This window comes from Lutra lutra, chromosome 17 (genome assembly GCF_902655055.1).
Source record: "Lutra lutra chromosome 17, mLutLut1.2, whole genome shotgun sequence".
Taxonomy (NCBI): domain Eukaryota; kingdom Metazoa; phylum Chordata; class Mammalia; order Carnivora; family Mustelidae; genus Lutra; species Lutra lutra.
In genome coordinates, this window is record NC_062294.1 from 42,589,604 (window position 1) to 42,601,957 (window position 12,354).

Below are 12,354 nucleotides of genomic sequence, written 5' to 3' on the forward strand. Positions count from 1 at the left end.
TTGAAGTAGTTAAAAAGAACAAGGATACACATAATATGCCTATATTTATTAATAATATCTTTCAACAGATGAGCATGTTAAGTCACTTTCTAAAGGTAGTGTTAAATATTTCTCTAAATTTTGCTATAATGTTCACTGAACTTAAAAAAAAAAAACCAGTAAAACTTTCCACCCACTCATTTTCCCAGACTAACCTACATACTGATGTTCATCTTCCCCAAGCCACTTTTTAGAGAAATCATGCAGTATCAGCTAGTGGGAAAAACTTGAGCTTTCTACCTTGTAAACCCCATGAAGAATAGTATTCTCAGGCTTAAGGTCTAAATGAAGTCTCTTTTGGAAGTAAAGCAAGGTTTATTCCAATTTCTCCATGATCCAAGAGGGAGGAAAAGAAATGAGAAGGCATCCCTCTTCCCATTATAGCCACAAACAGGGCCCTTGACACCAGCCCTTAGTTTCCCTCAGGGAACACAGCCAAACTACCAAAACAATGGGTGTACACTACTGGTCAAAGGTATGCGCACCTGACACTTCCCACTGGGTTCACCCTCTAGCCTGGTGTGAACCTAATGCTGGTGACACAGTCTGTGATGTAGGATGTCCTATTCCCTCAAGGATGGAAGGAGAGAACATGAAGGTTTTGTTGGAGGCTCTGCACGGGTTCTACACTGGACATTCTGGGGTCAGGCCTGGGCCAGACTGGAATGGACAGGTCTTCAAACCAATGACAGGAGAACTGAGACTAGACTCCTGGATTTAAAACTTTGGCCTAGGGGCGCCTGGGTGGCTCAGTGGGTTAAAGTCTCTGCCTTTGGCTCAGGTCATGATCTCAGGGTTCTGGGATCGAGCCCCACATGGGGCTCTCTGCTCAGCAGGGAGCCTGCTTCCCTTCCTCTCTCTCTCTGCCTGCCTCTCTGCCTACTTGTGATCTCTATCTGTCAAATAAATAAAATCTAAAAAAAAAAAAAAAGAAATGCAAACTTAAGCCACATAGAGTCATAATTTCACACTTATCAGATTGGCAAAATTTGAAAATTTCACAAAATCCAGTACTGGCCGTAATAACTGGCAACCAAAATAATTATAAACCATGGCAAGATGGGGTGCCTGGGTGGCTCAGTGGGTTAAAGCCTCTGCCTTCAGCTCAGGTCATGATCCCAGGGTCCTGGGATCGAGCCCCAAATCGGGCTCTCTGCTCAGCAGGGAGCCTGCTTCCTCCTCTCTCTCTGCCTGTGATGTCTGTCTGTCAAATAAATAAAATCTTTTTTTTTTTTTTTAATTTGACAGAGAGATCACAAGCAGGCAGAGAGGCAGGCAGAGAGAGAGGAGGAAGCAGGCTCCCTGAGAGAGCAGAGAGCCCGATGCGGGGCTCGATCCCAGGACTCCGAGATCATGACCTGAGCCGAAGACCAGCGGCTTAACCCACTGAGCCACCCAGGCGCCCCAAATAAATAAAATCTTAAAAAAAAACAAAAACAAAAACAAAACCATGGCAAGAGTGCAAATTGGTACAATTTTGGAAAACAATTTGTCATTGTATAATGAAGACAGGGAGGGGAAAATACTTTGCACTGGCAAATCTTGTTACCTTCTGTAAGCCTTGAGGAGTATCTAGTTGATGCCAGGGTTTTTACCAACTACTCTTGCTACAGGAATTAAATACCACAGCCACAAGATATATACCAAGCTGGAAGCATTGTCGAATGAATTTTATGCACTTAAGTACTTGACATATACAAGAAAATTCATAGTCACACTACAATTTAAAAATAAACATAATTAAAATGAAATGAACACGGGCGCCTGGGAAGCTCAGTGGGTTAAGCATCTGCTTTCGGCTCTTGATCCCAGCGTCCCTGGATGGAGCGCATGGGGCTCCTTGCTCAGTGGCGAGCCTGCTTCTCCTTCTGCCTGCCGCTCTCCCTACTTGTACTCTCTCTAACAAATAGGATCTAAAAATAAAAAATGAACAGTTATAAGTAAAAGTAAACTTGAAAGTAAAGGAAACAGCCCAAATATATACCCGCAGTAGACTGCTTTGTCCTACTTACGTCTACCACCAGCGGGCCTTGGGGGTGGTGGTCAAGGACAGCGATTCTGGGGACAGTAGTGGGTCAGGCTCTATGGGTTCCAGGACTGAAGGCCTTTTTCCTTAAAGCGCTTAAAGAGGCCGCCGTTTCTGAGTCCTTCGAGGACCTGTACACAGGACAGTGGCAGTCAGTGTCACAGCCCTGACGCGACTGCACGAATTTCCAAGTGTCGTCTGTTCGCTGACAACTGTTGCCATGACAGCCCGGACACGGCATTTTAGGAGCCACAGACCTGGGCAAGCCGGCGCCAGACACTCAGAACCCACCCGAGCGGGCCAGAGCAGCCCAGGATTTCACTTGAGACCTTCCACTGTAGACCGCAGCTCTCCGCAGGCACCAGCAAGGCTGCCCACCTCCGGGCAGGAGGGCGGTCGCGCGGGCCGAACCGCGAACGGGAGGACTTTCCACGGCCGCATCATTTTCTGGGAAGGGGAGTTTTGTGCTTCGCGCGCCACTGTACTTAAGAAGCACGCAGAGGGCCGTCACGCTGTCCTCTCCACACTCGGTGCGCGCGTCCTAGCGGAGCAGCTCCGCAGCAAAGGGTACAGACGGTGGCATGCTTCGGCTTTCTCGCGGGGCCCCCAAAGCGCGCGTGAACGCGCAGCCTTCTGGGAAGTGTGGTTTTATGGGGCGACGCGCGAAGAACAGGTAACTTGCTGCTGACGCGGAGGAAGCTGGGAAACGCTGTTCCGGTGTGGGCTCTGTCCTCCGTCCGCCTCGCGGTAATCTCAGGCAGGCGGCGGGATTCTCACCGGGCCGTGCAGTTCTTACCACGGCAGTGGCCGTGGTCCGCTCTCCGCATCGAGTACAAGGAGGTGCGGGCTCTGGATCCCCGGGCCCGGCCTTCGGGGCCAGGGAGGGCCCGCAGGGACTCAGGCAAGTGTGGGTCCCGGCAGTGCGACCGGCGCCGGGCACGGCCGCCACAACCTCCTGCTGCCGAGTCTACACTGCGGGGTAAGCCCCGGCAGGGCCTTAGCTTTCTGGGCCTGTCTGCTCTGTACAAGGGGTGTCGTTTACCTCAGAGTTGCTGCGAGAAGGAAACGGGCGAGTGATTGTGCATCCTACGCACTGAGAGAAATCGCCCTTCGCGATGGTTTTTGGGCAATCCAGTGGTGAAAGTCACTCTTCCCACTTATGCAGCCTTCGACGCATTGGTTCAGCATCGCTGGGTTTGTTTTCTCACCGTTTAGAAAAGAAATGTGGAGGGACGCCTGGGTGGCTCGGTTGGTTAAGCCGCTGCCTTCGGCTCAGGCCATGATCCCAGCGTCCTGGGATCGAGTCCCACATCGGGCTCCTTGCTCATCAGGGAGCCTGCTTCTCCCTCTGCCTCTGCCTGCCATTCTGTCTGCCTGTGCTCGCTCTCTCTCCCTCTCTCTCTCTGACAAATAAATAAATAAATAAAATCTTAAAAAAAAAAAAGGAAAGAAATGTGGAATAAAGTCAATGTCTGTCTTGCATAGTTGTGAAGACTGAATGACTCTTAACATTGTTACTGTTGTTTTGGGAGTCTAAAAAAATACCGTAGTACCCGATTTACATGCCTGTAGCAGCTGGGGAATGGCTACCCCTGCCAAGAACACTCTGCTAGTTTAGGGAAAGAATGAAGGCCTAGAAAGTGATTCCCAGTGTTTACTTGTAGATGTGTCACAGCGCTGTGAGATACGCCTCATTTTTCATGGGTCCTTTTTTGTGTTCTTGATCTGTTTTCTCAGGACACTACTCTTCTTTAAGACGGGAGGCTGGAAAGAGGACTGTGTTGACAAGTCATGTTCCAGGTAAGTCGGTGATGTCCCCAGATCTTCCTGAACCATCTTACCAGAACTCTTGAGTGTTTGCTTTGCTTACGAGCTCCTACCTAACAAAGTCCTTTTAGGGACCGGATCTGTGTTTCCTTTAATCATAGCAAAGGATGGAGCTCAGAGAACTCCAAAGTACTCTCTTCTCTCAGTGCTCCTCTTCTCTACCATTTTTGTTTAAAGTCTCTGTAGTCTTGAGCAAAACTTTTTCTTTTGTTTTTTATTACAATTCAAAATTCGAATTTGGAATTTGGGGTTATTTGCTTTATGGTTGTAAAAGTACTATTATGTGGTCTCAGTTAATGATATTATCAGTCCTTTCAGTTGTAAGTCAAGAGATGTTTGGAGTCATCGTGATTCTTTCCTTTCTCTTATAACTTCAGACACTCTAATTGGATCTAAAACACACACAGGATATCCACAGACCCTGACCATTGGTTACACGTCACACCCACCACCACTGCCACCATCCTGTCATGCTCAGCTTAAAACTCTTCAGTGACCCTAACTCAGATGTCAGAGTACTACAGTGACTTAAAAAGCTCTGTGCACTTAGGCTTTTATCCCTTTGATCTCATCTTAACTTCTCTTGTCTCCTAGTTCCCTGTGAGCTCTAGCCACTGGCTACAGCTTCCAGGCCTTGGAAATTGCTGTGCCATCTGCTTGGAATCCTCTTTCCCCAGATATGTACACGCTTGCATTCTTACCTCCTTCCTATCTCTGCTCAGTGGTTACTTTCTTAGTAAAGCTTCCCTGAACACTCAGTCAACTTTTCTAACAATTACTTTTCCTCACTGCTTGATTTCCATAGGGATTATCAATCACTAGAGAATACACGCTTTGTTTACTAAATATGTTCATTATTTGTCTTCTCGTTCAGGGAGGGATTTTTTTGTTTTGTTTTGGTTTTTCGTTGACTGTTTTCAGTACCCAGAGTGGTATCAGGTACAAAACAGAGGCTTAGTAGATAGCTGTTGAGTGAATAAGCTTTGAAAACATGAAATGGTAGGGTAGAATCATGGAGTGCCAGGTGAAACCTGCATGGAAGGTATTAGTGGCATATGTACACGTTGGGCAGAGTCTGGTTTCTTGGGAATATTAGGTAACTAGAATTGAAAAACTTTTTTTTTTTTAAGATTTTTAAAATTTATTTGACAGAGATCACAAGTAGGCAAAGAGCCAGGCAGAGAGAGCGGGGAAGCAGGCTCCCCGCTGAGCAGAGAGCCCGATGTGGGGCTCGATCCCAGGACTGGAGATCATGACCTGAGCCGGAGGCAGAGGCTTAACCCACTGAGCCACCCAGGTGCCCCGAAAACTTTTTTTTAAAAAAGATTTTATTTATGTGACACACAGAGAGAGTACAAACGGGGGGAGCAGCAGAGGGAGAGGGAGAAGCAGGCTCTCTGCTGAGCAGGGAACCCAATATGGGGCTCAATCCCAGGACCCTGGGATCACAACCTGAGTGTGAGGCAGACACTTAACTGAGCCACCCAGGCCACCGAAAAACTGTTCTTTTTTAAAGTAAAAGCTAAAGTGAACTAGTTGCCAAAATTATTCATTGATTCATTTTTAAAGATTTATTTATTTTTTAATTATTATTTTTTATTTATTTGTTAGAGAGAGAGAGAGAGAGAGCACGTGGGAGCACAGGCAGACAGAGTGTCAGGCAGAGGCAGAGGGAGAAGCAGGCTCCCTGCCGAGCAAGGAGCCCGATGTGGGACTCGATCCCAGGATCCTGGGATCATGACCTGAGCCGAAGGCAGCTGCTCAACCAACTGAGCCACCCAGGCGTTCCTTAAAGATTTATTTAAAGAGAGCACATGCTAGCAAGAGTGGGGAGGAGGGGGAGAGGGAGGGAGAGAATCTCCAGCCGACTCCCCATTGAGCATGGAGCCTGACACAGGGCTTGATCCCAGGACCCTGAGATCATGATCTGAGCCAAAATGAGGAGTACGATGCTTAACTGACTGAGCCACCTTGATTCATTTTATAAACGTATGAAGTACCTGTTAGGAAGAACTGTACATGGATCTGAGTGTAGAGTGACATGTGATATCTAGTGTAACACTAAGAGAACTTTCTGCAGTGGTGGAAATGTTCTGTGTGCTGCAGTATGGTAGCCATCAGCCCCCTGTAACTATTGAGTGCTTGAAGTATGACTAAAGTGACCCAGAGACAGAATTTTAAATTTTACTTTTAATTTTTAATTTAAACTTATAGAGCCAAATGTGGCTAGTGGCTGTATTGAGCAGTACAGGGCTGGTAGGAAAGTAAGAAAGCAAGCAAGCAGAAAACATTAAGATGGGTGCTGGAACAAACATCCTTAGTGCTAATGGGGACAAAGATGACTGAACATCCTAGGCTGCACAGGCAGTTGAAGCGGGATAGAGCGTTGAAGGATTCCTGGGGAAGCAGGGCTGGGACTGGCTTTGGTGGCCCATGGTACCAGGGAGGCAGAGGTAAGTGAAGTTACACCAAACTGAGGAAACACCTTGAGCACAGGTAGGGCGGAGAGAGACTTTCAGGGAACTACAGACATTTTCTAAAGTGGTGGTTCTCAAACAGGGGTGACTTTGTCCCCCTTAGCCCTACCCATAGGGACATTTGATAATGTCTGGAGACATTTTTGGTTGTCACAGCCTGGGGGAGATGTCATCATGCACTGAAATAAAGTTCTCAGACATCGATCTGAGTGGCCGTTCAGGACTGCCTCTGCAAGGGAGACAGCAGCTATGTGCAGCTGAATTCTGCACAAAGCTTTTATTTTTTTAATCAGAAAAGCAAGGACGGGTGCATCAAAAGGTAGGAGAGGAGTACAGAGGGATGGCAACTATCTTGAAGCCATAAAGCAGGCTTGCATCCTCCCCTACGCGCCAGCACGCAGGGAGGCAGTCATGGGATAAGGGAGAAGCAGGATGTTTCTGCTAGCAATCGCCAGGTGCAGGAAGGGGGCTGAGGGCTATGTTCTTCCATAGCTCTAAACCTGTGCCCTGCCCCAGGGGATCATGGGATCCTGTTCATTAGTGTTCAGTAGCCTGAGACCGGGAACGCTGCTGACACTTGCTTCCACAATTACCCCTTATGGTTTACAATTCATTTTCTAAGAATAATTCTAGGGGGGCAGAGGGGAATTGCCACTAGTATCTAATGGGTAGAGGCTAGGGATACTACTTACTAAATAGTCTGCGATGCACAGGACAGCTCCCACGACAAAGAATTATCTCGCTTAAAATATCAGTAGTGCCAAGGTTGTGAAACCCTCATCTAAATAAAGAACAGGGGTGCCTGGGTGGCTCAGTGGGTTAAAGCCTCTGCCTTCGGCTCAGGTCATGATTCCGGAGTCCTGGGATCGAGCCCCGAGTCAGGCTCTGCTCGGCGGGGACCTGCTTTGTCCTCTCTCTCTGCCTGCCTCTCTGTGGGCTTGTGATCTCTGTCAAATAAATAAAATCTTAAGAAAGAAAGAAAGAACAAACAAAGGGTATCTGTTAATAAGACTATGTGAGTTTTCTTTTGTAGACTTAATACAATGATGTTCATTAATGTGTGTTCAAAACTTAAAATATGAAATATCTTGGGTGCTTGGGTGGCTCAGTTGGTTAAGTGAGTGCCTTCCGCTCAGGTTGTGATCCTGGAGTCCCAGGATCGAGTTCTGCATCAGGCTCCCTGCTCCATGGGGAGTCTGCTTCTCCCTCTGACCTCCCTTCTCATGCTCTCTCTCAAATAAATAAAATCTTAAAAGGGGCGCCTGGGTGGCTCAGTGGGTTAAAGCCTCTGCCTTCGGCTCAGGTCATGGTCCCAGGGTCCTGGGATCAAGCCCCACGTTGGGCTCTCTGATCAGCAGGGAGCCTGCTTCCTCCTCTCTCTCTCTGCCTGCCTCTCTGCCTACTTGTGATCTCTATCTGTCAAATAAATAAATAAAATCTTTAAAAAAAAAAGGAATATCTTTGCATTAGTGGAATAAAACATAGTATCTATGCATTAATTTAGTATTGATTTTTTGGAAGATTTATGTATTTATTTTAGAGAGCGCGTGTGTGTGCGGGAAGCGGGGAGGGAGCAAAGGGGAAGAGAGAGAGAATCCCAAGCAGATTCACTACTAAGCATGGAGCCTGACATGGGGTTCAGTCTCACCATCCTAAGATCATGTCCTGAGTTGAAAATTTTTGGATGCTTGATTGACTGAGTGACCCAGGTGCCCCTGGTATTGATTTTTAAATTTGGTTTATCAAGTGGGGTTTGTAAGAGCCAATCATTTAAAACCATTGTGGAGGGGCGCCTGGGTGGCTCAGTGGGTTAAAGCCTCTGCTTTCAACTGAGGTCATGATCCCAGGGTCCTGGGATTGAGCCTCACATCGGGCTCTCTGCTCAGCAGCGAGCCTGTTTCCCCCACATCGCCCCCATCCCCGCCACCTGCCTCTCTGCCTACTTGTGATCTCTGTCTGTCAAAAAAATAAAATCTAAAAAAACCAAAAACACTGTGGAAAGTAGGAAAAGACGGGAAACTTTTTGATTCATATAAGGCTAGCATAACCCTAATACCTGGGTAAGAATAAATACAAATGAAAAAGGAATTTTCCCTGGTTCCAAAAGGGAAAGAGATCCTTCCCTTCTCCCTTTTTTAGAGTATTTCCTTTGAGAAAAACCTGTAATTATAAGTCCTTTCTCTGTCCCTTTGAGATGCCTGTAAATCTTTTTCAGAGCTAAATAAGCCTCTACCAATTTTCCAAGTCAGTAAAGTCCTTTTTCTTTCCTTCCTTCCTTTGAGAGACCACAAACAGGGGGAGCAGCAGTGGGAGAGGGCGAAACAGGCTCCTCACTGAGCAGGGAGCCCGACATGGGGCTCGATCCCAGGGCTCTGGGATCATGACCTGAGCCAAAGGCAGATGCGTAACTGACAAAAGCCACCCAGGTGCTCCAGTAAAGTCTTTCTTTGGGCCTTGCAGCCATCTCTTTGAAATGAAAACATGAAGGACAATGTACCTCTATCTCCCTGTCTGTGTGGGTGTTTAGCTTAGGCTCCTGGATCCAAGTTCTAACTACCTGCTGTCATAAAGCTAGGGGAAGTTTTATTTTTCTTGGGGTAAAAGCGTTAACACAGTTGGCCACTCCAATTACCAGATGAATTTAGGATGAACTATGATGCAAATGATGCTGCCAAGTCCTCTTACTTGAGGACAAATTATTTATTTTGAAAACGTCTGTGTTATAGATTATACATGCCCGGCTTTATTAAAGAGTGAGATTTCTTTCTGTCCTTGCAATCTCTCGTTGGTGATTGCCTATGAAGTGTGTTACAGTCTGCTGTGATGCTTATTCAGGAGTAAAACTGTTGTTTTCTGAATATTGGAGAGGATTTTCTGCTTGGCAGATGTGATTTTTAACTATTTCCCCAATACCTGACAAAGGTAAGTTACCTCTTTAAAACCAAAGACCAGTATCACTAATGAACGTACATGCAAAATATCCAAATAGAATATTGAATCAGCCACTCTTAAAATGAAAACTTTGTCATCGGCCAAACCATGTCCATTTCACCAGTGAAAGTAGTAAGAATGTCATTTTAAATGCATAATTTATTTATTTGACACAGATCACAAGTAGGCAGAGCAGCAGGCAGGGAAGCAGGCTTGCCGCTGAGCAGAGCCTGATGGGGGGCTCAATCCCAGGACCCCGAGATCATGACCTGAGCTGAAGGCAGAGGCTTTAACCCACTGAGCCACCCAGGTGGCCCAAAATGCATACATTTTTTGCTATAATTTGACTGACAAACTATCACTAAATATTTGAGCTTTTTCTAAAGTTCTGCTACTTTAAAAAATATCATGAATGAGTACTGTTTCCTTAGAATATTTTCCTTGAAATGTGTCCTCTAATTCTTTGCCCTTATTTACGGTCCAATTCATGAACTGCCTATGGCATAAACTATTCTTTAGTCTTCTTGCCCAGCGGTATCAAATTATTTTAATTATAGATTATCAATACAGGGCTTAATTATATACCATAAATGGTTTTTGTTTATAAATTAGTTATGTATATTTCTATCATTCAAGGATGTTTTTTTCTGTATTGGATTTTTTAAACCTTAGTGGATCATTTTTATTTACCTATCAAGTAAGCAACAAAAAACATAACTAAGCACTTGACTATATGCTGTCAAATGTTGAATGCTGATTTAAAACAATTTTAGAATTCTTTTCCTTTTAACAAGAATTAACTCTCCTGAAGCAAAGCTCTTGTATTTGTCTTTTTTTTTTTTTTTTTTAAGATTTTATTTATTTGCCAGAAAGCGAGAGAGGGACTACAAGCAGAGGGAGTGAGAGGGGGAGAAGCAGGCCTCCCTCTGAGCAGGGAGCCCGATATGGGGCTTGATCAGGACCCTGGGATCATGACCTGAGCTGAAGGCAGACGCTTAATGACTGAGCTACCCAGGCACACCCTCGTCTCTTACTCTTATTGTAAAACAATGCCAAGCACATAATTATCCAATTACTATTTAAGTTAGATCAGATTCCTGGTCATTGCCACAACTGAATCTTGTTCCCTTTTTTCTACAGCCAGGGTAATTTTACCCTTTTACCGGCGAGGGAAGTGGCCTTGGCTATGACTGAGCCTAAATACGTTTGCTATTTCAGGTGACATTTAGTGATGTGGCCATAGACTTCTCGCATGAAGAGTGGGGATGGCTAGATTCTGCTCAGAGGGATTTATACAAGGATGTGATGGTCCAGAATTATGAGAACCTGGTTTCTCTAGGTAAGCATATCTCCCTCTTCACCCCAGTTTTTCACAATTCTTCACCCCAGAATTGCTGGGGTTCTCCTAAGTAAATGGCTGAGATTTTGTTTCATGTTCCCGAAGAGGTGTAGGGCTCTGTTGTGCCCTCCCTGAAGTTTATCTTCCCCTTTCAGTGACCATCCTTCAAAACTGCCTTTGGTTCCTTTTATCCATGAAAACCATAGTTTATTTTTTTTATTTTTTAAAGATTTTATTTATTTATTTGTCAGAGAGAAGGAGAGCGAGCGAGCGAGCACAGGCAGACAGAATGGCAGGCAGAGGGAGAAGCAGGCTCCCTGATGAGCAAGGAGCCCGATGTGGGACTCGATCCCAGGACACTGGGATCATGACCTGAGCCGAAGGCAGCTGCTTAACCAACTGAGCCACCCAGGCATCCCTGAAAACCGTAGTTTAAACAGGTTCTGTATTTTTCCTGTAAGCAGGTCTTTCCATACCTAAGCCATATGTGATCACCTTACTGGAGGATGGGAAAGAACCTTGGATGGAGAAAAAAGGTATGTTTCTAGATAAGTCGTGGAGAATCAGGCAAAAGAGGTCAGGCAAAACAAGCATTTGTTAAACATGCTTGTAGAAAGTTGGAGGCATTTAGGGTATTTTAAGGATACTGTCTTCAGAGATCCCAAAGATAACAAATTAAGGGATCCTTAGCTTAGATTTTATTTATTTATTTATTTATTCATTCATTCTTAGCTTAGATTTTAAAACAGTCATTCTTCCATCCCAAATTATCTTTCTGTATTATCTAATCAAAAGTGAAGGTTTTGCCATCATAATAATTCAAATTGTTATTTCATTTGGGAAAAAAAAAAAAAGCAAGTTCTCTTTAATAAGACCACCTATGGAAAAAATTACCAATGGTTTTAGGTGAAGAAAGGTTGTCAGTAAGATGGGAAATCGCTTTGCCCATAATGCTGAGCTTCAAAGGTCAAAAGTGAATGGAACTGTTAGAGGAAGTAAAGAATGTATAAAAAGGTTTCTAGGAACAATACTTTCTAGTGTCCAGTAACATAATGATTTCATACAGATCTTAAAGCCTAAATCTGAATGATAAAGAATATTTTGTTCATTAACTTTTTTTTTTTTTTTAAGGATTTATTTATTTATTTGACAGAGATCACAAGTAGGCAGAGAGGCAGGCAGAGAGCCCAATGCAGGGCTTGATCTCAGGACACTGGGATCATGACCTGAGCCGAAGGCAGAGGCTTTAATCCACTGAGGCACCCAGGCACCCCACTATTAACTTTTTAATGTACTACTATAAATTGTGCATTTTAAGCATACTAATCTGACAGCAAATTGAGATTAATTGAAAGTTGGAGAACCAAGGCTGTGAGACAAAATGTGGTCTTTCACAAAAATGTAGGTACAAAATAGATATTGGCTTGGAATCCAGAAGACTTTGTGTATTTTTTCCTGATAATTTCACTTTTATTCCACATACTGATTGCCTGTTTTTAACTGATTTCCCTTATTACACTCTGTTTCCATCTTTGTGAGCTAGCTGTAGTCTCTGCTCCATTTGAACTTTGTTCAGAAATCACTTAATGAGAATTCAGTCCTGTGCTTTCTGGGGGTAGAGATGTGTTCTGTTTCTTATCTCTTATTCCTACCATAGTAGTTTCTTTTCAAGAAGTACAGAAAAAGCAGTGTTTTGCTTTCTTGATATATTTCAG

At 44.7% G+C, this 12,354-nt stretch overlaps 1 protein-coding gene and 1 long non-coding RNA gene across 14 annotated transcripts in view; one reads left to right on the forward strand and one right to left on the reverse strand.

Annotated features, from left to right (window-relative positions):
• Positions 1–1,431: 1,431 nt before the first annotated feature.
• LOC125088490 (uncharacterized) lies at positions 1,432–2,763 on the reverse strand. Of its 2 annotated transcripts, none has more exons than XR_007123721.1 (3): positions 2,357–2,763; positions 2,052–2,196; positions 1,432–1,952 (listed from the first exon to the last, which is right to left on the reverse strand). It is a non-coding gene; the product is annotated as an uncharacterized LOC125088490 (long non-coding RNA). The 2 variants fall into 2 exon arrangements; XR_007123722.1 differs by having other exon boundaries at positions 2,323–2,763.
• Positions 2,716–12,354, forward strand: part of ZNF181 (zinc finger protein 181) — a 37,303-nt gene continuing 27,664 nt past the window's right edge. For 2 of the 12 annotated variants that reach the window (XM_047709686.1, XM_047709685.1), the window contains exons 1-4: positions 2,768–3,044; positions 3,803–3,865; positions 10,519–10,639; positions 11,101–11,175. In XM_047709686.1, coding sequence (XP_047565642.1) covers positions 3,857–3,865; positions 10,519–10,639; positions 11,101–11,175 — 205 coding nt within the window. In that variant the 5' untranslated portion in view covers positions 2,768–3,044; positions 3,803–3,856. The other 10 variants (XM_047709681.1, XM_047709679.1, XM_047709680.1 and 7 more) reach the window with 10 other exon arrangements.